General features: G+C 44.7%; 1 protein-coding gene across 3 annotated transcripts; it reads left to right on the top strand.

The window, feature by feature from the left end:
• Positions 1 to 11,691: 11,691 nt before the first annotated feature.
• Positions 11,692 to 21,842, top strand: LOC139377232 (mitochondrial fission factor homolog A-like). Of its 3 annotated transcripts, XM_071120237.1 has the most exons (8): positions 11,692 to 11,924; positions 13,125 to 13,206; positions 15,114 to 15,323; positions 17,512 to 17,690; positions 18,448 to 18,533; positions 19,027 to 19,200; positions 20,035 to 20,113; positions 20,600 to 21,842. In XM_071120237.1, exons 3-8 carry the CDS (start codon positions 15,119 to 15,121, stop codon positions 20,729 to 20,731), a joined length of 855 nt encoding a protein of 284 aa, XP_070976338.1. In that variant the 5' UTR covers positions 11,692 to 11,924; positions 13,125 to 13,206; positions 15,114 to 15,118; the 3' UTR covers positions 20,732 to 21,842. The 3 variants fall into 3 exon arrangements, with proteins under 3 accessions (XP_070976338.1, XP_070976337.1, XP_070976339.1); XM_071120236.1 differs by lacking the exon at positions 13,125 to 13,206 and having other exon boundaries at positions 11,789 to 11,924; XM_071120238.1 differs by lacking the exons at positions 11,692 to 11,924; positions 19,027 to 19,200 and having other exon boundaries at positions 13,197 to 13,206; positions 20,600 to 20,902.
• The last annotated feature ends 1,518 nt before the right edge of the window (positions 21,843 to 23,360 follow it).

Genomic DNA, 23,360 nt, shown 5'->3' with positions numbered 1-23,360 from the left:
ACCCAGTACTACAGTATGGTTCAGTGCCCAGTACTACAGTATGGTTCAGTACCCAAATACTACAGTATGGTTCAGTACCCAGTACTACAGTATGGTTCAGTACCCAGTACTACAGTATGGTTCAGTACCCAGTACTACAGTATGGTTCAGTACCCAAATACTACAGTATGGTTCAGTACCCAAATACTACAGTATGGTTCAGCACCCAGTACTACAGTATGGTTCAGTACCCAGTACTACAGTATGGTTCAGTACCCAGTACTACAGTATGGTTCAGTACCCAGTACTACAGTATGGTTCAGTACCCAGTACTACAGTATGGTTCAGTACCCAAATACTACAGTATGGTTCAGTACCCAAATACTACAGTATGGTTCAGTACCCAGTACTACAGTATGGTTCAGTACCCAGTACTACAGTATGGTTCAGTACCCAGTACTACAGTATAGTTCAGTACCCAGTACTACAGTATGGTTCAGTACCCAGTACTACAGTATGGTTCAGTACCCAAATACTACAGTATGGTTCAGTACCCAGTACTACAGTATGGTTCAGTACCCAAATACTACAGTATGGTTCAGTACCCAGTACTACAGTATGGTTCAGTACCCAGTACTACAGTATGGTTCAGTACCCAGTACTACAGTATGGTTCAGTACCCAGTACTACAGTATGGTTCAGTACCCAGTACTACAGTATGGTTCAGTACCCAAATATTACAGTATGGTTCAGTACCCAAATACTACAGTATGGTTCAGTACCCAGTACTACAGTATGGTTCAGTACCCAGTACTACAGTATGGTTCAGTACCCAGTACTACAGTATAGTTCAGTACCCAGTACTACAGTATGGTTCAGTACCCAGTACTACAGTATGGTTCAGTACCCAGTACTACAGTATGGTTCAGTACCCAAATACTACAGTATGGTTCAGTACCCAGTACTACAGTATGGTTCAGTACCCAAATACTACAGTATGGTTCAGTACCCAGTACTACAGTATGGTTCAGTACCCATTACTACAGTATGGTTCAGTACCCAGTATTACAGTATGGTTCAGTACCCAGTACTACTAAGAAAGCAGTCATATTTGAGGGCTAAGTACTCTCTCAACACATCATTTGTAAATAACATCCTATAGTTCCAGACTCGTATTACTACTAGTGGGTGTAATCAAATCAAACTTTATTTATACAGCACATTTCAGACATGGAAGACAACGCAATGTGCTTCACAGGAAAAAAAACAAATAAAAAACAATTAAAATAAAGAAACTGAAATATTTACTACTGAAGGAATTTACCAAGGCCTCGTAACTTTTAAAGGGTTTATACATTGTGTTATGGTAAACTGTAAGGTCTCCTCTTCAGGAAACCTCTGTGTGTGTGTGTTAACACCTGTTTTGAGTGTTGTGCCCTTCAGACACTATCAGAAGGCTGAAACCACCTACGCTCAGACTCCTCCTGTCTGGGCCCCACCGTGGCTGTCTGAGGTTCTGAGAATATGACTGGTTTCCCGAGAACACAAGGCTGCCGCAGGCCTGATGAAAACGGCCACCTGTCAGAAGATGCTTAGACTCGTTCACCTTGTTATGACCCTATACTTGATGATGAAAGGTCAAGTTTCGGTCAAACCCACTTCTGAGCTTTTAATTGCTGACAAGATGGTTGCTGTTGTCATGGGGAGGTTAGATTTATTAACATGTTGTTGCCAGGGAAACCCAGGCAAGGAGGACTGGGGAGGCTATAAGTTACAGGATGTCTTAGACACTTTGCAGAACCTGTGGAGAGCTATAAGTTACAGGATGTCTTAGGCACTTTGCAGAACCTGGGGAGAGCGATCATATACTGTACTCTGTACCAACTTCTGCCTACAATTGTATTACTAAAGGAGACTTTTAATACTTAAACATAGAGTCTGTGTTTCCTTTCTACTACAAATATATAAGGCTATAAGTTTGAGAATTATATAGACCTGATCATCTGTTGAATATTTCTTTAACTTTATTTAACTAAGCAAGTAAGTTAAGAACAATTTCTTATTTTCAATGACAGCCTAGGAACAGTGGGTTAACTGCCTTGTTCAGGAGCAGAACTACAGATTTTTACCTTGTCAGCTCAGAGATTCAATCTTGCAACCTTTCAGTAACTAATATTGATCTGCTAATTGGCAGATTAGCCAGTCACTCTAACCACTAGGCTACCTGCCTCACCTAATTGACCAACGCTACACAACAACCATAAGATGATAAACTAAAGAATAACAAAAACTGAAAGACTAAAAAGTACCCTAAGGAAAAGAAAAGCTAAAGAGGTGTGTTTTAAGATCTCTTTTAAATATGTCCACAGTTTCAGCCCCCCTCAGGTTCTCTGGCAGAGGGCTGGAGGCATAGTAACTAAAGGCTGGGGGCATAGTAACTAAAGGCTGGGGGCATAGTAACTAAAGGCTGCCTCTCCATGCCTCTTGGTCCCCTCAGGTTCTCTGGCAGAGGGCTGGGGGCATAGTAACTAAAGGCTGCCTCTCCATGCCTCTTGGTCCCCTCAGGTTCTCTGGCAGAGGGCTGGAGGCATAGTAACTAAAGGCTGGGGGCATAGTAACTAAAGGCTGCTTCTCCATGCCTCTTGGTCCCCTCAGGTTCTCTGGCAGAGGGCTTGGGGCATAGTAACTAAAGGCTGGGGGCATAGTAACTAAAGGCTGCTTCTCCATGCCTCTTGGTCCCCTCAGGTTCTCTGGCAGAGGGCTTGGGGCATAGTAACTAAAGGCTGGGGGAATAGTAACTAAAGGCTGGGGGAATAGTAACTAAAGGCTGGGGGCATAATAACTAAAGGCTGGGGGAATAGTAACTAAAGGCTGCCTCTCCATGCCTCTTGGTCCCCTCAGGTTCTCTGGCAGAGGGCTGGAGGCATAGTAACTAAAGGCTGGGGGAATAGTAACTAAAGGCTGGGGGAATAGTAACTAAAGGCTGGGGGCATAATAACTAAAGGCTGGGGGCATAGTAACTAAAGGCTGCCTCTCCATGCCTCTTGGTCCCCTCAGGTTCTATGGCAGAGGCTGGGGGCATAGTAACTAAAGGCTGCCTCTCCATGCCTCTTGGTCCCCTCAGGTTCTCTGGCAGGCTATTCCAGAGGGCTGGGGGCATAGTAACTAAAGGCTGCCTCTCCATGGCTCTTGGTCCCCTCAGGTTCTCTGGCAGAGGGCTGGGGGCATAGTAACTAAAGGCTGCCTCTCCATGCCTCTTGGTCCCCTCAGGTTCTCTGGCAGAGGGCTGGGGGCATAGTAACTAAAGGCTGCCTCGCCATGCCTCTTGGTCCCCTCAGGTTCTCTGGCAGAGGGCTGGGGGCATAGTAACTAAAGGCTGCCTCTCCATACCTCTTGGTCCCCTCAGGTTCTCTGGCAGGCTATTCCAGAGGGCTGGGGGGATAGTAACTAAAGGCTGCCTCTCCATGCCTCTTGGTCCCAGGCTTTGGGATAGTTAAAAGGCCAGTGACAGAGGACCTAAGGGACCTACTGGGAACATAACTTAAAAGCATGTCTGACATGAATTGGGGTGCACAATCGTGGATTTATTTAAAAACCAAAGAAGAATTTTAAAACTCACAGGCAGTCAGTGCAGAGACCTTAAAAAAACCTTGTTGTTTTTTTTTTTTTTTACTGTAAAGGAAATATCAGCCATGTTAATAGTGTCGCCCTCCTCTGTGGGCGACGTGGTTTGACTGGACATACACAAAGCCAGCCGCTTCATCCAGAATCAGCCTGACCTTTCCCCACCCCAGCCTCAGCCCCCCTCCCCAGCCTCAGTGTACAACGCCTCAAAAGGGACCGTTTACTGACTGACAGAGGGTTAGGGTCGAAGGTCAATGCATGCAGCCTAAAGAGAACAGTCTGTTTTGTGTAACTCTATTAGTGCAACTCAACTGATTCTGGGGGGGGGGGTCAGGGGTCAAAAGACAACTACTTCCAGATGTCAGTGTTGCAGCACACAACAGTTCACAGAGGATTTTATGATGCTACTGTGTTTTGAGATGTGAAAAACGTGAATAACGTAGTCCTGGTTTAAAGGAGCACTCCTCAATCTATGTTTCTGCCTACACTGAGCCCCTAACAATGAACTGTTTGTACTGTAAACTGAGGTCAGGGTTTTGGTCGGCGTAACTGCCACTGAGGTAGGCTATGTGAATTTTGTTGTCACCACCGCCCTACCAAAATGGAGGAATAGAAATAGAGGAGTGCTCCTTCAAGGATGTTCATGTACTTACAGAAGTGTAGATTTAAGTGATAGGAGGTAAGCATTGCACATTGTTGATTTGGGTCATTGATTTACAGTAGACCTCATTAGGACAACTAATCAGGGGTGTCCCAATATTGAATTTACAGTACTCTAGTGTTTTTACAGTTCAGCCAAGCACGTAATGATTTAAACTAATATTGATCTGCTAATTGGCAAATGATGTGGCTATTGGCCAGTCAATAACAAAAGAACGAAAGAAGCAAAATCATTTGGAACAGTCATCACACGTCAACATCAACTTGCATGTACATTTAAGGTACTGTACACAAGACCATTGACATGTAGTGGAAACCGACTGACGTGTCGGGCTGTTGATTCTTTACAATGAAGCTTCATAACTAGTGTCAATAGTTTGTTTGTGTGTAGGAGAACACACAGAACGTCTGTCTGGTAGGAAAGGCTGCTTTTCTCTCCACGTATAGACAATGTTCAGGTGAGGATGAGGAGTTGAAGAGTTGAAGATGTCAGATTCTCATTAAAGTTTCAGCACAGCTTACTTCCACCCCATGTACACGGACACCTGACATACCGGAACACACACACACTAACCGAAACACACACACACACACAAACCGGAACACACACACAAACCGGAACACACACACACACACAAACCGGAACACACACACAAACCGGAACACACACACAAACCGGAACACACACACACAAACAAACTGGAACACACACACACACACACACAAACCGAAACACACACACACACACACACACACAAACCGGAACACACACACAAACCGGAACAGACACACAAACCGGAACACACACACACACACAAACCGGAATACACACACACACACACCAACCGGAACACACACACACACACTAACCGAAACACACACACACACACAAACCGGAACACACACACAAACCGGAACACACACACACAAACCGGAACACACACACAAACCGGAACACACACACAAACCGGAACACACACACACAAACAAACTGGAACACACACACACACACACACACAAACCGAAACACACACACACACACACACAAACCGGAACAGACACACAAACCGGAACACACACACACAAACCGGAACACACACACACACACACCAACCGGAACACACACACACACCAACCGGAACACACACACACCAACCGGAACACACACACACACACACACAAACTGAAACACACACACACACCAACCGGAACACACACACAAACCGAAACACACACACACACACAAACCGGAACAGACACACACACAAACAAACCGGAACACACACAACCCGGAACACTCACACACAAACCGGAACACTCACACACAAACCGGAACACTCACACACAAACCGGAACACTCACACACAAACCGGAACACACACACACACAAACCGGAACACTCACACACAAACCGGAACACACACACACAAACCGGAACACTCACACACAAACCGGAACACACACACACAAACCGGAACACTCACACACAAACCGGAACACTCACACACAAACCGGAACACTCACACTCAAACCGGAACACACACAACCCGGAACACACACACACAAACCGGAACACACACACTCAAACCGGAACACTCACACACAAACCGGAACACACACAACCCGGAACACACACACACAAACCGGAACACTCACACTCAAACCGGAACACACACACACAAACCCGGAACACTCACACACAAACCGGAACACACACACACAAACCGGAACACACACACACAAACCGGAACACACACACACAAACCGGAACACTCACACACAAACCGGAACACTCACACACAAACCGGAACACTCACACACAAACCGGAACACTCACACACAAACCGGAACACTCACACACAAACCGGAACACTCACACACAAACCGGAACACACACTCACACACACTGAAGTGGAGCGGAAGCACCTGACATATGCAGTGGTGTAAAGTACTTAAGTAAAAAAGTACAACTTAAGTTGGTTTTTTGGGTATCTGTACTTTACTATTTATATTTTGGGCAACTTTTGCTTTTACTTCACTACATTCCTAAAGAAAATAACATACTTTTTACTCTCTACATTTTTTTCCTGACACCCAAAAGTACTTGTTACATTTTGAATGCTTAGCAGGACAGGAACATGGTCAAATTAATTCACTTATCAAGAGAACATCCCTGGTCATCCCTACTGCCTCTGATCTGGAAAACTCACTAAACAGAGAACATCCCTGGTCATCCCTATTGCCTCTGATCTGGAGGACTCACTAAACAGAGAACATCCCCGGTCATCCCTACTGTCTCTGATCTGGAGGACTCACTAAACAGAGAACATCCCTGGTCATCCCTACTGTCTCTGATCTGGAAAACTCACTAAACAGAGAACATCCCTAGTCATCCCTACTGTCTCTGATCTGGAAGACTCACTAAACAGAGAACATCCCTGGTCATCCCTACTGCCTCTGATCTGGAGGACTCACTAAACAGAGAACATCCCTGGTCATCCCTACTGCCTCTGATCTGGAGGACTCACTAAACAGAGAACATCCCTGGTCATCCCTACTGCCTCTGATCTGGTGGACTCACTAAACAGAGAACATCCCTGGTCATCCCTACTGGCTCTGATCTGGAGGACTCACTAAACAGAGAACATCCCTGGTCATCCCTACTGCCTCTGATCTGGTGGACTCACAAAACAGAGAACATCCCTGGTCATCCCTACTGTCTCTGATCTGGAGGACTCACTAAACAGAGAACATCCCCAGTCATCCCTACTGCCTCTGATCTGGTGGACTCACTAACCAGAGAACATCCCTGGTCATCCCTACTGTCTCTGATCTGGAGGACTCACTAAACAGAGAACATCCCCGGTCATCCCTACTGGCTCTGATCTGGAGGACTCACTAAACAGAGAACATCCCTGGTCATCCCTACTGTCTCTGATCTGGAAAACTCACTAAACAGAGAACATCCCTAGTCATCCCTACTGTCTCTGATCTGGAGGACTCACTAAACAGAGAACATCCCTGGTCATCCCTACTGCCTCTGATCTGGTGGACTCACTAAACAGAGAACATCCCCGGTCATCCCTACTGTCTCTGATCTGGAGGACTCACTAAACAGAGAACATCCCCTGTCATCCCTACTGTCTCTGATCTGGAGGACTCACTAACCAGAGAACATCCCCTGTCATCCCTACTGTCTCTGATCTGGAGGACTCTAAACACAAATGCATCTTTTCCAAGTGATACATACTTTTAGACTTTTACTCAAGTAGTATTTTACTGGGTAACGTTCTACGTTCTACGTTCTACTTGAGTAACGTTCTATTAAGGTATCTATACTTTTACTCAAGAATGACAATTGGTTATTTTTCCACCACTGGACATATGATACCTGACATACCGGAACACACACACACACACACACACACACACACCTGAACACAGGCACTCGGAAAAAAAATACTCACGCACATGCATGCATGCACACACACTTCTCTCTCTCTCTCTCTCTCTCTCTCTCTCTCACACACACACACACACACACACACACACACACACACACACACACACACACACACACACACACACACACACACACACACACACACACACACACACACACACACACACACACACACACACACACACATATTTCCAATTAATTCACATAGGCACAAAGTCGACCTCATTCTCACACACACATGCTGTGCATACACACGCACCCATAATGCCAAGACATTACCATACTGCTAACAAAGGCAGTTCCTGGTAACCATTGGAGACCTTTGTAGGTAAAGCAGTCCATTCTGTAGTCAATATATCATCCACATGTATGTTAACACTGTATGTACACCTATGTTTTATCTTTGATGTCTCTACTTTACTGTTGCATCAGACCCCCCTCAAAATGATATGGTGCTCCCCTCCTCCCCCACCCCTCCAACAACTAACAACTAGCCCACTCATTTACTGACCTCTCCCTCCCTCCTCCCCCACCCCTCCAACAACTAACAACTAGCCCACTCATTTACTGACCTCTACCCCCTCCTCCCCCACCCTCCAACAACTAAACCACTCATTTATCAACCTCTCCTCTCCCCCCTTCTCCCCCACCCCTCCAACAACTAACAACTAGCCCACTCATTTACTGACCTCTCCCTCCCTCCTCCCCCACCCCTCCAACAACTAACAGCTAGCCCACTCATTTACTGACCTCTCCCTCCCTCCTCCCCCACCCCTCCAACAACTAACAACTAGCCCACTAATTTACTGACCTCTCCCTCCCTCCTCCCCCACCCCTCCAACAACTAACAACTAGCCCACTCATTTACTGACCTCTCCCTCCCTCCTCCCCCACCCTCCAACAACTAACAACTAGCCCACTCATTTACTGACCTCTACCCCCTCCTCCCCCACCCCTCCAACAACTAAACCACTCATTTATCAACCTCTCCTCTCCTCTCCCCCCTCCTCCCCCACCCCTCCAACAGCTAACCACTAGCGCAATCATTTAGCGACCTCTCCTCTCCCCCTCCCCCCCAGGGATGTCAAGTAGAAACACAACCAGAAAGACGACCACCCACTTCTCATTAGTCAAGATGGAGAGGTGAAAATGGGGGTCGAGGACCGTAATCCCTCAATCAGGCGGCTGGGGGCTTGAATCAAGGGATTTAACCCCACATAAGCCCCTAAATCCCCACTTCAGAGGTCCACAACTGATGGGCTAAAGCACCATACATGGCTGCAGACGGGCTGGACCCAGACAGAAGACCCTCCTCATCCCACAGTGGTCAACGGATGGACATGTCGGAGGGGAACTATGGTTACCGTGTTGACCAGGAGATGCACAGTGGTTAAAGAGTTGACCAGGAGATGCACTGTGGTTACCGTGTTGACCAGGAGATGCACTGTGGTTACCATGTTGACCAGGAGATGCACTGTGGTTACCGTGCCGGTTGTGATACAGCCTGGAATGGAACCAGGGTCTGTAGTGAGATGCAGTATCTTAGACCGCTGTGATACAGCCGGGGAATCGAACCAGGGTCTGTAGTGAGATGCAGTATCTTAGACCGCTGTGCCGCTCAGGGAACTTACTGCATAAGCCCCAGATGGTTGGTGAATTGGAGCTCAGCGCTTTCTTGTCATAGCCTACGCACATTCCGATTCATCAGCTTTTAACAGATAACCCTCCTTCCATACACTGCATTAATGATATCGATAGTTATGGCCACCTACGTAGTTTCACACCCAAAACAAGTTAAATTGAAAGCGCAGATATCAAGCGCCATCTGTTGGCCTAAATCAGCAAACACTGACTCCAAACTGAACTGCTACATACAAATGACACCTGTCTTAATTCTGAGGAGAATTCTCATGAGGAGATATTTTTCAGCAAAATGCTGTTCAACAATTCAGCGTTGCAAATTTATATGGTGAGTTTGTATGTGAAAAAAAAAATTACGAGAGTGTACTCAAGCCCAATAATTATTTGCTAGTAGATATCAAGCCAAATGTTTTGTTCACAGGGCCAATTAAGGGTAGATATCAAGCCAAAACAGAAAGAAAAGCTTAATTAATATAGACTGGTCTGTTTCCAGCTCTACGTGGCAGATGGTGCTAAAACGTGCCTCTTTGCAAGTTATCTTGAGTTGAAAACTGTACTTTGACCTTTTGACTAATGGTAGATTCTGTCTGAACAATCTGTAGCTGCTAATGTACAGTGGGGCAAAAAAGTATTTAGTCAGCCACCAATTGTGCAAGTTCTCCCACTTAAAAAGATGAGAGAGGCCTGTAATTTTCATCCTAGGTACACTTCAACTATGACAGAATTAGGAAAAAAAATCCTGAAAATCACATTCTAGGATTTTTAATGAATTTATTTGCAAATTATGGTGGAAAATAAGTATTTGGTCACCAACAAACAAGCAATATTTCTGGCTTGTCAATACTATTTTGAATATTTTTGGTGGGTGACCACAAGGTATTATGTTCAAATGTCCACACTGTAGTTCCATACTCATTCTTCAGATGTGTTACCTCCTGTCGTTAAAAGTATTTTTCTTTTGAAATGCTGAGAAAGAAGAAAAGATGGAAGAGAGACAGAGGTCATATTGGGGAATTGTATTTATTATTAGGTCATTTTATTTAACCTTTATTTACCTAGGCAAGTCAGTTAAGAACAAATATCTTATTTAAAATGATGGCCTAGGTGGGCTTAGTGGGTTAACTGCCTTGCTCAGGGGCAGAACAGATTTTTACCTTGTCAACTTAGGGATTTGATCTAGCAACCTTTCGGTTGCTGGCCCAAAGGTCTAACCACTAGGCTACCTGTCGCCCCAATGCTTCCCACAGTTATGCCAAGTTGGCTGAGTGTCCTTTGGGTTCTAGCTACACACAGGAAACAGTTGAGCATGAAAAACCCAGCAGTTTTGCAGTTCTTCACAGCTGGATGTGATACAGCCTGAAATTGAACCAGGGACTGTAGTGACACCTCTAGCACTGAGATGCAGTGCCTTAGACCGCTGCACCACTCAAGAGCCCAGGCACAGGCACATGCATACACACGATAACATATGCACTATACACACACACATACCTATTGATTTTGTATTGTAGATATGCGGTAGCAGTGGAGTAGGGCTCTGAGGGAACACAATGTGTTGTGAAATCTGTGAATGTATTGTAATGTTTTTAAAATGGTAAAACTGCCTTAATTTTGCAGGATCCCAGGAAGAATACCTGTTAAAAAATGGACGGATAAATAGTCTTTCCCATTCACCCTCTGAATGGCACCCATACACAATCCACGTCTCAATTGTCTCAAGGCTTAAAAATAATTATTTAACCTGCCTCCTCCACTTCATCAACACTGACTGACGTGGATTTAGCAAGTGACATCAATAATGGATCATAGCTTTCACCTGGATTCACCTGGTCAGCCTATGTCAGGGAAAGAGCAGGTGTTCTTAATGTTTTGTACGCTCAGTGTATATGTGATTCTTGTCCTAGAGTTGAAAGATGTGTTATGTTAGTAACTTGGCTACTAAGTGAACTAATGCAAACTCACACCAGTTAGTGAAACGTGTCACGTCATGTCTAGCAATGTGCTAATTTCGAAATGCACTTTTGAAGATAGCAAGATACTATACCGTTGACACAATGATTGGTTTGCCATTACTACTACAATGAATGAATGACGCTACAGCTACATGCTAACATTTCGTAGCTAGCTGGTACTCCAATACCTGGTAGTGTGGACTACTACAGGTTAATGTGGTACTCCCCTCCCCGGTAGTGTCGTCTACTACAGGTTAATGTGGTACTCCCCTCCCCGGTAGTGTGGACTACTACAGGTTAATGTGGTACTCCCCTCCCCGGTAGTGTCGACTACAGGTTCATGTTGTACTCCCCTCCCCGGTAGTGTCGATTACTACAGGTTCATGTTGTACTCCCCTCCTAGGTAGTGTCGACTACTACAGGTTAATGTGGTACTCCCCTCCCCGGTAGTGTCTACTACTACAGGTTCATGTGGTACTCCCCTACACGGTAGTGTTGACTACTACAGGTTCATGCGGTTGGTTGATGATAAGCAGCACAAGGAGAACATAAAACACACTGTAATTAAATGAAATCTGCAGTTTCGACGAAGAAAAATACAACGGGTAAGTGTCTGAATATTTCGCCTTCACCGTCGTGAGAAAATGTATGTAGCTAACTTCCAAGCCTGTTAACGTTAGCTAGCTATAGTTACTTGCAACAATAATTATTTTTTTCATGCACGCCTTTGTTAACGTTTAGCGTTAGCAACAAAAAAACAACAACAACAACATTTCGTCTGGCTTGTTTTACAATTATCCAGTCAGCCGCTTTGCCAAAACAATATAGCTAACGTTACCTGGTTAGACTTTCAAATAGCTAGCTAGCCTGATATGGGGGTAGACTGAAAATGTTAACTAATTAGTATTATCTTCACACTAGTTGTCATTGTTTGATACGAGTCTCAAATATCACAGCCACACGGTGCTTTCCAGCGTCATTGCTCACTGTCTGTAATGGTCAAGTAATCCACTGTCTGAGCCACGCAGTTGAGCCAAGGATATCGCTACTTGGGATCCTTGGGACGTCCATGTCCTAAACCCTAACATTAACCCTTACCTAAACCATTTGCAATATCAACTTCGTTTAGGGGAGTTGTCCCAAGGATTCTGAATAGCACGTTAAAACAATTACTGCGAGCTCATTTCAGTCCATGTTTGTTTAGGATTTAAGCATGAGGTATCTGGCTATTATTTACCATAAGTAGGAAAACAAACAACAGTTAGGCCACTGGGGCTAAGGCACTGCATCTCAGTGCTAGAGGCGTCACTGCAGACACTGGTTCGATCCCGGGCTGTATCACAACCAGCCGCGATCAGGAGTCCCATAGGGCGGCACACAAATAGCCCAGCGTAGTCCGGGTTAGGGACGTCATTATAAATACGAATTTGTTCTTAACTGATTTGCCTAGTTAAAAAAGGTTTAAAAAAATAAAAATACATAATTAAAATGGTAGCCTACGTGTTCATTTTGCATGAAGTCATTATGACATGATTAGGAGTTGGTAACCAGAATGTCAATTATTTATAGAATGCAATAAAACCTAGTGAGAAATGGCATCTGGCATGTGTGCATATCTTTGTTTTGGTCGCACTGTGTGATGGCTGTCATCTACATGTGGCCGCGGGGGTGTCACAGAAGCAACTAGTTCCTGTAAAGATGCTGGGAAATGCTAGATGTGCAGGCAGCTAAAATGACAAGGAACCCCCTCATGCGGTACAAAACATGGATTTAACATCTTCTTGAATTTTTTTTTTTTTTTGTAGAACCACTTGCATCTGGACCGGGACATTTATGAGATACACTTTTCTTCTCGAAATCGAGAACAAAGTGTATCGCCAAGACCAGGTCAGTTGAAAAATGTGGCGGAGTTTTCCATTAACTAAGCCATAACACCAGATCTGGAGCCCTCACATAATTGCTTTACAATTCCATTTGCACACTACACAAAAATATAAACGCAACATGCAACAATTTCAACGATTTTAGTTACAGTTCATATATGCAGATAGGCATCTGTTGGTCACAGATACCTTTCAAAAAGAAGTTGGGGTGTGGATCAGAAAACCAGTAATTTTCTGGTGTGACCACCATTTGCCTCATGCAACGCATAGAGTTGATCAGGCTGTTGATTGTGGCCTGTGGAATGTTGTCCCACTCCTCTTCAATGGCTGTGAGAAGTTGCTAGATATTGGCGGGAACTGGAGCACTGTGTCGTACACATCGATCCAGAGCATCCCAAAAATGCTCAATGGGTGACATGTCTGGTGACTATGCAGGCCATGGAAGAACGGGGACATTTTCAGCTTCCAGGAATTGTGTACAGGTCCTTGCGACATGGGGCAGTGCATTATCATGCTGAAACATGGTGATGGTGGCGGATGAATGGCACCACAATGGGCCTCAGGATTTCGTCACGTTGTCTATCAAATTGCCATCGACAAAATACAATTGTTCTCATTGTCCGTAGTTTATGCCTGCCCATACCATAACCCCACCACCACCATCAGACTCTCGGTTCACAACATTGACATCAGCAAACCGCTCACCCACACGACACCATACACGCTGTCTGCCAGCTGCCTGGTACAGTTGAAACTGGGATTCATCCGTGAAGAGCAGACTTCCCCAGTGTGCTATAGTGGCCTTCGAAGGTGAGCATTTGCCCACTGAAGTCGGTTATGACGCCGAACTGCAGTCAGGTCAAGACTCTGCTGAGGACGAAGAGCACACAGATAAATAAAGGTTAAATAAAATAAAACATTTATTAAAAAAATATGAGCTTCCCTGAGACAGTTTGTGCAGAAATTATTCAGACAGTTTCATCAGCTGTCAGGGTGGCTGGTCTCAGACGATCCCGCAGGTGAAGAAGCCGGATGTGGAGGTCCTGGGCTGGCGTGGTTACACGTGGTCTGTGGTTGTGAAGCCGTTGGACGTACTGCCAAATTCTCTTAAACAACATTGGAGGCGGCTTATGGTAGAGAAATTAACAATTAATTATCTGGCAGCAGCTCTGGTGGACATTCCTGCAGTCAGCATGCCAATTGTTAGCTCACTCAAAAACAGAGACATCTGTGGGAATTGCGTTGTGTGACAAAACTGCACATTTTAGAGTGGCCTTTTATTGTCCCCAGCACAAATTGTACCTGTGTAATGATCATGCTGTTTAATCATCTTCTTGATATGCCACACCTGTCAGGTGGATCAATTATCTTGGCAAAGGAGAAATGTTCACTAACAGGGATGTGAACACGTGTGCACAAAATCTGAGATAAATAAGAATTTTGTGCATATGGAAAAATGTCTGGTATTTTTTGTTTTAGCTCATGAAACATGGAACCAACCCTTGACATGTATATTTGTGTTCAGTATAAATAAAACCATGCTTGTTTTGGATTAAGCAGAGGTATCAGGCTATTAATAACCATAAGTACACAAAACAGTACTATGTTAGTTAGCCCACATAAACGGTAGCCTACGTGATTATTTAACTTAGAAATGCAGTCATCATTATTTGATTATGAGTTGGTATTAAACATTTCAGGAATGCACAAGAATGTCAATAATGTGTAGAATGCAATAAAACCATGAAATCATTATGTTATATCAAATACCCTGTTATCAACACAGTTGGTTAAATTGCATATAAATGGAAAATTGCATTCCTTTTTTATGGCAAAATACATGGACCTAATGTTAACATATGAGCGATTTTTAAAGGTTTGATTTATTGAGGCTTTTGTTGTTATTACAAGGCTGGATGAGTGTGGCAACCTTCCCCTCTTCCTCTTCGGAAGAGGCAGAGATAAATCGGATCCACTATGAGCTGGAGTACACCGAGGGTATCAGCCAGCGCATGCGCATCCCCGACACACTCAAAGTGGCCCCCGAAAACCAACATGGGCTGCTGTCTCAGCCCCTGGCCCCCCACATGATGCATGTACCAGAGAGGATCGTGATAGCAGGTGAGCAGTGTGTGGTCTACGTCAGTCGTTCCTGGAGGCCCCTCCCCCCCAAAAACATTTTATATTTTGATTAATTTACACTACCGGTCAAAAGTTTTAGAACACCTACTGATTTCAAGGGGTTTTCTTTATTTGTACTATTTTCTACATTGTAGAATAATAGTCAAGACATCAACATTATGTAATATCACATATGGAATCATGTAGTAACCAAAAAAGTTACTGGTTGTTGGTAATCAAGCCTACCACTGTAGTGTCGTCTGCAAACTTGATGATTGAGTTGGAAGCGTGCATGGCCACACAGTCATGGGTGAACAGGGAATACAGGAGAGGGCTGAGAACGCACCCTTGTGGGGCCCCAGTGTTGAGGATTAGCGGGGTGGAGATGTTGTTTCCTACTTGAGTGGCTGCTGCCAACATACAGACTCAAATCTCTAGCCACTTTAATAATTAAAAATTGGATGTAATAACTATCACCTGTCACTTTAAACAATACCACTTTATATAATGTTTACGTACCCTACATTACTCATCTCATATGTATATACTGTACTCTACACCATCTACTGCATCTTGCCTATGCCATCGCTCATCCATATATTTATATGTACATATTCTTATTAATTCCTTTACACTTGTGTGCAAAAGGTAGTTGTTGTGAAATTGTTAGATTACTTGTTGGATATTACTGCATGGTTGGAACTAGAAGCACAAGCATTTCGCTACACTCGCATTAACATCTGCTAACCATGTGTATGTGACCAATACGATTGGATTTGAAACTGACTCTCATGAGGACCGCCACAGGAATGAAAGACCCAGAGTTACCTCTGCTGCAGAGGATAAGTTCATTAGAGTTACCAGCCTCAGAAATTGTAGCCCAAATAAATGCTTCAGAGTAGAAGTAAGACATCTCAACATCAACTGTTCAGTTGCTGTGTGAATCAGGCCTCCATGATGGAATTGCTGCGGACGCCAATAAGAAGAAGAGACTTGCTTGGGCCAAGAAACACGAGCAATGGATATTAAACTGGTGGAAATTTGTCCTTTAGTCTGGAGTCCAAATTGGAGATGTTTGGTTCCAACCGCCGTGTCTTTGTGAGACGATCTCTGCATGTGTATTTTCCACTGTGAAGCATGGAGGAGGAGGTGTGATGGTGTGGGGGTGCTTTGCTGGTGACACCGTCTGTGATTTATTTAGAATTAAAGGCACACTTATTAACCAGCAAGGCTACCACATCATTCTGCAGCGAAGCGCCATCCCATCTGGTTTGTGCTTGGTGGGATCATCATTTGTTTTTCAACAGGACAATAGCTCAACACACCTCCAGGCTGTATAAGGGCTATTTAACCAAGAAGGAGAGTGATGGAGTGCTGCATCAGATGACCTGGCCTCCGCAATCACCCGACCTCAACCCAGTTGTGATGGTTTGGGAATCAAATCAAAGTTTATTTGTCACGTGCGCCAAATGTTATTATTTTTACCTTTATTTATCTACAGTTGGCAAGTCAGTTAAGAACAAATTCTTATTTTCAATAACAGCCTAGGAACTGTGGGTTAACTGCCTGTTCAGGGGCTGAACGACAGATTTTTACCTTGTCAGCTCGGGGATTCGATCTTGCAACGTTCCGGCTACTAGTCCAATGCTCTAACCACTATGCTACCTACCTTTACGCCAATGAGTGGTGTGAGCAGTTTGTGTCATGAACAATGCTTGTGCGTATGGGAATAGACGTGACACGGGATGTTCCCCAATGCTGGAAGTGAAGCAGGAGGGAAAATGTTTTGGAGCCCCTGGTCTACATGATACATGTACCAGAGAGGATTTTGATAGCAGGTGAGCGGTGTCTGCTCTCTGGACGGAGCCATATGGTTGTCAGGGTGGTTTTGTGGGGAAACCTGTAGAGAGCCATCTGGTTGTCTGTGGGGAAACCTGGACAGAGGCATCTGGTTGTCTGTGTGGAAACCTGCAGAGAGCCATCTGGTTGTCTGTGGGGAAACCTGGACAGAGCCATCTGGTTGTCTGTGTGGAAACCTGGACAGAGCCATCTGGTTGTCAGTAGGTCAGTCCAAATGCCTGTTGAGTCATTGTGCTGACAATTCCAGCTAGTCCTCCCCTGTTTCAGTCTGTTTTCTTCCGTTTGATGACTAATGAACATGACACTGTCCTCCTTCCGCCATCTCCAGGGGACGATGGGGACTCCCGTTACTCCCGGCCCAGAGACCTAGATCTGATCCAGTCCATTCCTCCTGTGGATTTACTGGACATGAAGGCGCCGCCACGTGTCCTCACCCTCAACGAACATTCCCTGGACTCCCTGGAGACGGACCAGGCTCCCACACCACAGGCCCACGCCAACCAGGGGGTGAGTTTGTGTCAACGTTGTGATGTCATTAGAACTACACAGAGCCATAAATGGTTCTAAATGTTCTACAAAAAAAATGCTTTTCTATTTGGAGCATGCTAACCAGGGTCCGGTTTTTCATTGTTAGTCACGCTACGATGCTAACACTAATCAGCGGGTAAGTAGACCAACCCAGGCCTCCCGAGTGGCGTAGTGGTCTAAAGCACTGCATCGCAGTGCTAGCTGTGCCACTAGAGATTCTGAGTTCGAGTCCAGGCTCTGTTGCAGCCAGCCATGACCCATGGGGCGGAACACAATTGGTTTAGCGTTGTCCGGGTTAGGGGAGGGATTGGCCGGCAGGGATGTCCTTGTCCCATCGTGCACTAGAGACTCTTGTGGCAGGCCGGGCGCAGTGCACACTGACACAGTCGCCAGGTGCACGGTGTTTCCTCCGACACATTGGTGCGGCTGGCTTCCGAGTTAACTGGGCATTGTGTCAAGAAGCAGTGCGGCTTGGTTGGGTTGTGTTGCAGCGATGAGACAAGACTGTACCTACCAATTGGACCAAAGAAAAAGTGGAAATAAAGAGTAGACCTCATACTGTATGTTTGGTATCTTACTCTAAGGACACCCCCCCCCCCCCCCCCCCCCCGTCAGTTACTTCCTAGTTATCCGTTACTACATTTCTAATTAGGCAGAAATAGTCCTATCACTTTCAAATCTAAGGCTAAAATGAAAATATAGCGATCCCATCATACATCCCTGATGTGCCCCACAGGTCCACTCTCGGTTGCTGAGGGAGCGCACAGTGAGCGATACCACCAGCATTCGCCAGAGCGGCCCGGCCAACAGAACCCACGTAAGGTAAGCACCAGTCCAGGTGTGAGGGAAGCATTGGAAGACTCATCGCTTTCTTTCTCGTAGTTATGAAATGCCTAATTTCAGCACCCAGATCCAGATCTTGCGTATGCGCTGCCCAGCTACTTCATTTGGTTCTTGGGGCAAAAAGGCTTTCAAATCTTAACTAACAAGTCCACGCACCCCCACTGTCAAAGACCCTTCCTAGCCCCATCCTTTCTGGAAAGTCCCCATTTTTACAATATTTGTATATGCTGCATGCTAACACCATGGAGGTATATGACAATTATTTTCAATGCGGCTATTTTGCAGATAACCAGTGTTTATTAGATAATTTTCCGGTTAGATTCCTTGTTCCCACTTTTAGCACCACTTCGGTGAGATCATGATTCGTAAAAAAAACTTCCTCTTCCTCTGTTTATCTCTCTACCTTCTTTCAATTCTCCATCCCTCCCTTATCTCCATCTCTCTTACTTTTTCCCCCCCTTCTCTCTCTCAGTGTAACCCTGTCCCCCGTCGCCCCCCCTCTCCGTGCCTGTCCCCCACTGTGTACCCCTGAGGACGTGGTGAACCTACAGTACAGTGCTGGAGGGTTGTTGTCCTATATCCAATGCACCACGCGCCGGGCCTACCAGCAGGTCCTCGAGGTCCTGGAGGTCGACATCCACCGCAGGTGACCCCCTTGAGCTCCTCAGCCACGCACAATATTGCATCCTGAAATATATTTTTTTTCACCCTTTTTCCTTACACGCTCCCAGTCATGGATTTAAAAGCATAAGACTGCTGTGAACATCGACTGGAAGGAGTTTCCACCCTTGTTAATAACATCTTAGTATTTTATTTGAATCTGGCGCTCTGCATTTTCCCTGGCAATTGGCCAGTTGAGACATTTGCGTCCCGCCTCTCCCTAAGAGGTTTTTAAAGCATGAGACTGCTGTGAACATCGACTGGAAGGAGTTTCCACCCTTGTTAATAACATCTATGTGAGAAAGGGTGCTAGTTAGTGCATACTTCAGGAGTAGTCAGTGTGTGCCTCATGCTTACTCTAAGCTAGGATGAGATAAAGATCTATTATCTCTAAGTAGGCTGTAGTGCGTAGCTACTGTCAACAGTTTGTGTGTGTGTGTGTGTGTGTGTGTGTGTGTTTTAATGGAATAGCATTAGACTGCATAGAGTTGGCTCATGATCGCCTCTGTTAGCTCAAATACAGCTGTATTGGCACAAAGCCTGTACTTACCCTGTCAATAATGAAGCTGAGCTCGGAGTGGCGATGGCGTGTTTAGCGCCACTAAAACTGCGTTGTTTTTTTTTTTAAGTTGAAAGACCATTCAAATGTTCTGAGTCGAGTATTTACACGGTTACTAACCAAGGAAAATCCAGTCCATCAGGAGGGGAAACGCATTTTTACTGCAGCCAGTAACCATTCAAATGTAACTTTTCCATTTATGTTAAATCCATTTATGTTCCCGTCGTATTATAAATATGTTCTTCTTTTTGTTTCCTGTAGGGCTGGTCACTTGACCCTCGACATGGACATGACCCCTGACGATTCAGGCTTAGTGGACGCCTCGTCACTACGGCGACAGGTAGTCAAAGCATTGTACCCTGTGTTGCCCTCCTATCCAATTATATTTATTAAATTATTGATTACCTTCCAATTGATATATTGAGCGAATGAATGACTGTAGCTAACACATAATGGGTATCAGAGGAGGCTGGTGAGGGGAGGATAGCTCATAATAGTGAATGGAAAGGTATCAAACACATTCCATTAATTTCCTTCGACATTATTATGAGCCCGTCCTCCCCTTTTTTAAAGTGCCACCAGCCACCACTGATGTGTATGTAATGTATAAATGGAGTCAATTCCATTTCAGTTCAGGGAATGACATTTTGGGGATGTCCTGAATTTATGTGGAATTGACACTCTCCAAATGATGAAATATTAAAATGGTTTCTATAAGGAGTTTTCAAATCCACCAAACTGAATTGCATTTCATTCACTTAAATGGACTGAATCAACTGTTCTGATGAATCATCAATTTTTTGATTCATTCATTTTTCTTATTCAGATTGTGAAGCTGAACCGACGTCTCCAGCTACTGGAGGAGGAGAACAAGGAGCGCTCCAAGCGAGAGGTGATTCTCTACTCCGCCACCGTGGCGTTCTGGCTCATCAATACCTGGATCTGGTTCCGCCGTTAGAACCGCACGGAACCCAATGACCAGGTCCTACACTGTAATTTTAACCAGAAATATCTCAATTCTATCTACAGATTGTAACACCAGATAATGTGATTGAATCAAAACAATGTTTTTCTGTAATATACTGGGAGTTACCGGTTAGGTACTGTTTTGGTGTAGCACAGAACATTTCAGACCAACCTTAGTTTGGTGATACTGTCCTCATTCTCTATTTGTAGAAACAGGAGTCTCATAAAATGTCCTTGTCCAGGGTGCAAGGGGATCCATGACATTTTGTTTTGTTTTAAATGCTCTGTTATTAAAATAAATACTTTTTATGATCCGTGAAGTAATCCAACAACGTGTACACCGCCATCTTGTATATTTCAAGTCTTCTCACATTGATCGAGACGGGTGTCTGTCATCACTTTGGGGTGGACCCACCTGTCTGGAGCAAAACTCAATTGTGGAAGGGGAGGGTGATGGTATCTATGACAACTCTGACTGCCTAATATGTTGGTTAAAGATATGTCTTGGCTGTCCCCATCCATCCAGATTGCCTGAATCAGTGAGGCTGATGAAATGACGAGGATACAGGCAAAGGAAACCAGTGTTGAGATTTCCCCAAATGTAAGCATTTAGTTTGCACGTCCTGTGTGAAGGGATTCATACCATTGCTCCATTTTATGATGTGGATTGACTATTTATTTCTCTCCTACCTCGATGTTGGCAAGAAGCGGAGCATCAGTCTAAATGTCTATTCATTCTCATCCAATGAAGTCTTTAGCACTGTATGACGTAATTGTCCAGTGTGGAAAAAATAGTTTGAAGTCATATTTTATAGGATTAAATATGTATCTTGTGGAATATATGAGCTAAGAAACATTGCGACAAATGTGAGTATGTTCTGTATTAATCAGGCGCTGTTTTTGCTGCACAAAACTGGCATCTTTAGTTGATTCACTTTTTATTTTATTTTGTTTTCTTTAGTTGAACATTTATTTATGTATTTTTATGTATGTATTTGTTTTCTTTAGTTGAACATGTATTTGTGCATTTATTTATCTATTTTCTTGTACTATCAATGGATTGTAAAAATATTTTACTGTAATAAATGATGTGTGGTTGAAAAGGATGATCTGTTGTTCTCTACCCTCTGCCCCCTATTGGTAGATTAGTATAAAAAAAAGATTGAAAAAAATATTTCACACACAACTGTGTATCAACTTGTTGGCGTTATATTTGTTGCGTAGCAACGCACCTGGTGCCATTTTTTACAAAGAGATCTGCGATTACACGGGTAAGTGTGCATGCTTACAACGGTTAGCCGAGAGTTTATCTAGCTAGCATGCAATTCGCTCCTACTAGAATATCCCCCTTTCATCTGTACTACTAGTATCAACTTTGACCTCCTCATATCTGATTCATCTCATCCTAACATGTGTAATGTTATGGAGCATCCTTGCGCCCCGCCCAAGAGTTGACGAGTCTTCTCCCCAACATTGAAGCTACCAGACAAGGCATTATTCAAAAGTAGCAAACTAGCTTGCTGGCCGAGTGTTAGCCAATAGATGTCCCATATCTATTGGTATGGGGCACACATGGGCCTAGTTGGATGTATGATCTGCAGGTTTGCTGCTCATTGAGTTGACACATTTGACTAATACAGTCCTTCTAATACTCTACTCAGCAAATTGGATGCAGTCTATCACAGTGCCACGTTTTGTTACCAAAGCGCCTTATACCAGCCACCACTGTGAACTGTATGCTCTAGTCGGCTGGCCCTCGCTACATATTCGTCGCCAGACCCACTGGCTCCAGGTCATCTATAAGTCTATGCTAGGTAAAGCTCCCCCTTATCTCAGCTCACTGGTCATGATAACAACACCCACCCGTAGCACGCTCTCCAGCAGGTATATCTCACTGGTCATCCCCAAAGCCAACACCTCCTTTGGCCGCCTTTCCTTCAAGTTCTCTGCTGCCAGTGACTGGAACAAATTGCAAAAATCGCTGAAGCTGGAGACTTACATTTCCTTCACTAACTTTAAACATCAGCTGTCTGAGCAGCTAACCGATCGCTGCAGCTGTACATAGTCCATCTGTAAATAGCCCACCCAATCTACCTACCTCATCCCCAAATTGTTCTATTTTACTTTGCTGCTCTTTTGCATACCAGTATCCCTACTTACACACCTTCATCTGCTCATCATCATCTGCTCATCTATCACTCCAGTGTTAATTTGCTAAATTGTAATTACTTTGCAGGACAGGTGAAAGGCAGCTGTCTCTGCACTGATCTGAGATCACAGGACAGGTGAAAGGCAGCGGTCTCTGCACTGATCTGAGATCACAGGACAGGTGAAAGGCAGCGGTCTCTGCACTGATCTGAGGTCACAGGACAGGTGAAAGGCAGCGGTCTCTGCACTGATCTGAGATCACAGGACAGGTGAAAGGCAGCGGTCTCTGCACTGATCTGAGATCACAGGACAGGTGAAAGGCAGCGGTCTCTGCACTGATCTGAGATCACAGGACAGGTGAAAGGCAGCTGTCTCTGCACTGATCTGAGATCACAGGACAGGTGAAAGGCAGCTGTCTCTGCACTGATCTGAGGTCACAGGACAGGTGAAAGGCAGCTGTCTCTGCACTGATC

This window comes from Oncorhynchus clarkii, chromosome 20, assembly GCF_045791955.1.
Source record: "Oncorhynchus clarkii lewisi isolate Uvic-CL-2024 chromosome 20, UVic_Ocla_1.0, whole genome shotgun sequence".
Classification (NCBI taxonomy): domain Eukaryota; kingdom Metazoa; phylum Chordata; class Actinopteri; order Salmoniformes; family Salmonidae; genus Oncorhynchus; species Oncorhynchus clarkii.
This window is presented reverse-complemented; position numbering and strand designations above follow the sequence as displayed.

Bases quoted from the DNA above. Each gene is read 5' to 3' on its own strand.
- LOC139377232 (XM_071120236.1), top strand. From the start codon at position 11,888: ATGAAATCTGCAGTTTCGACGAAGAAAAATACAACGG. The intron at 11,925-15,113 runs GTAAGTGTCTGA...TGTTATTACAAG, and splicing joins GACGAAGAAAAATACAACGG to GCTGGATGAGTGTGGCAACC. The intron at 17,691-18,447 runs GTGAGTTTGTGT...TGTGCCCCACAG, and splicing joins AGGCCCACGCCAACCAGGGG to GTCCACTCTCGGTTGCTGAG.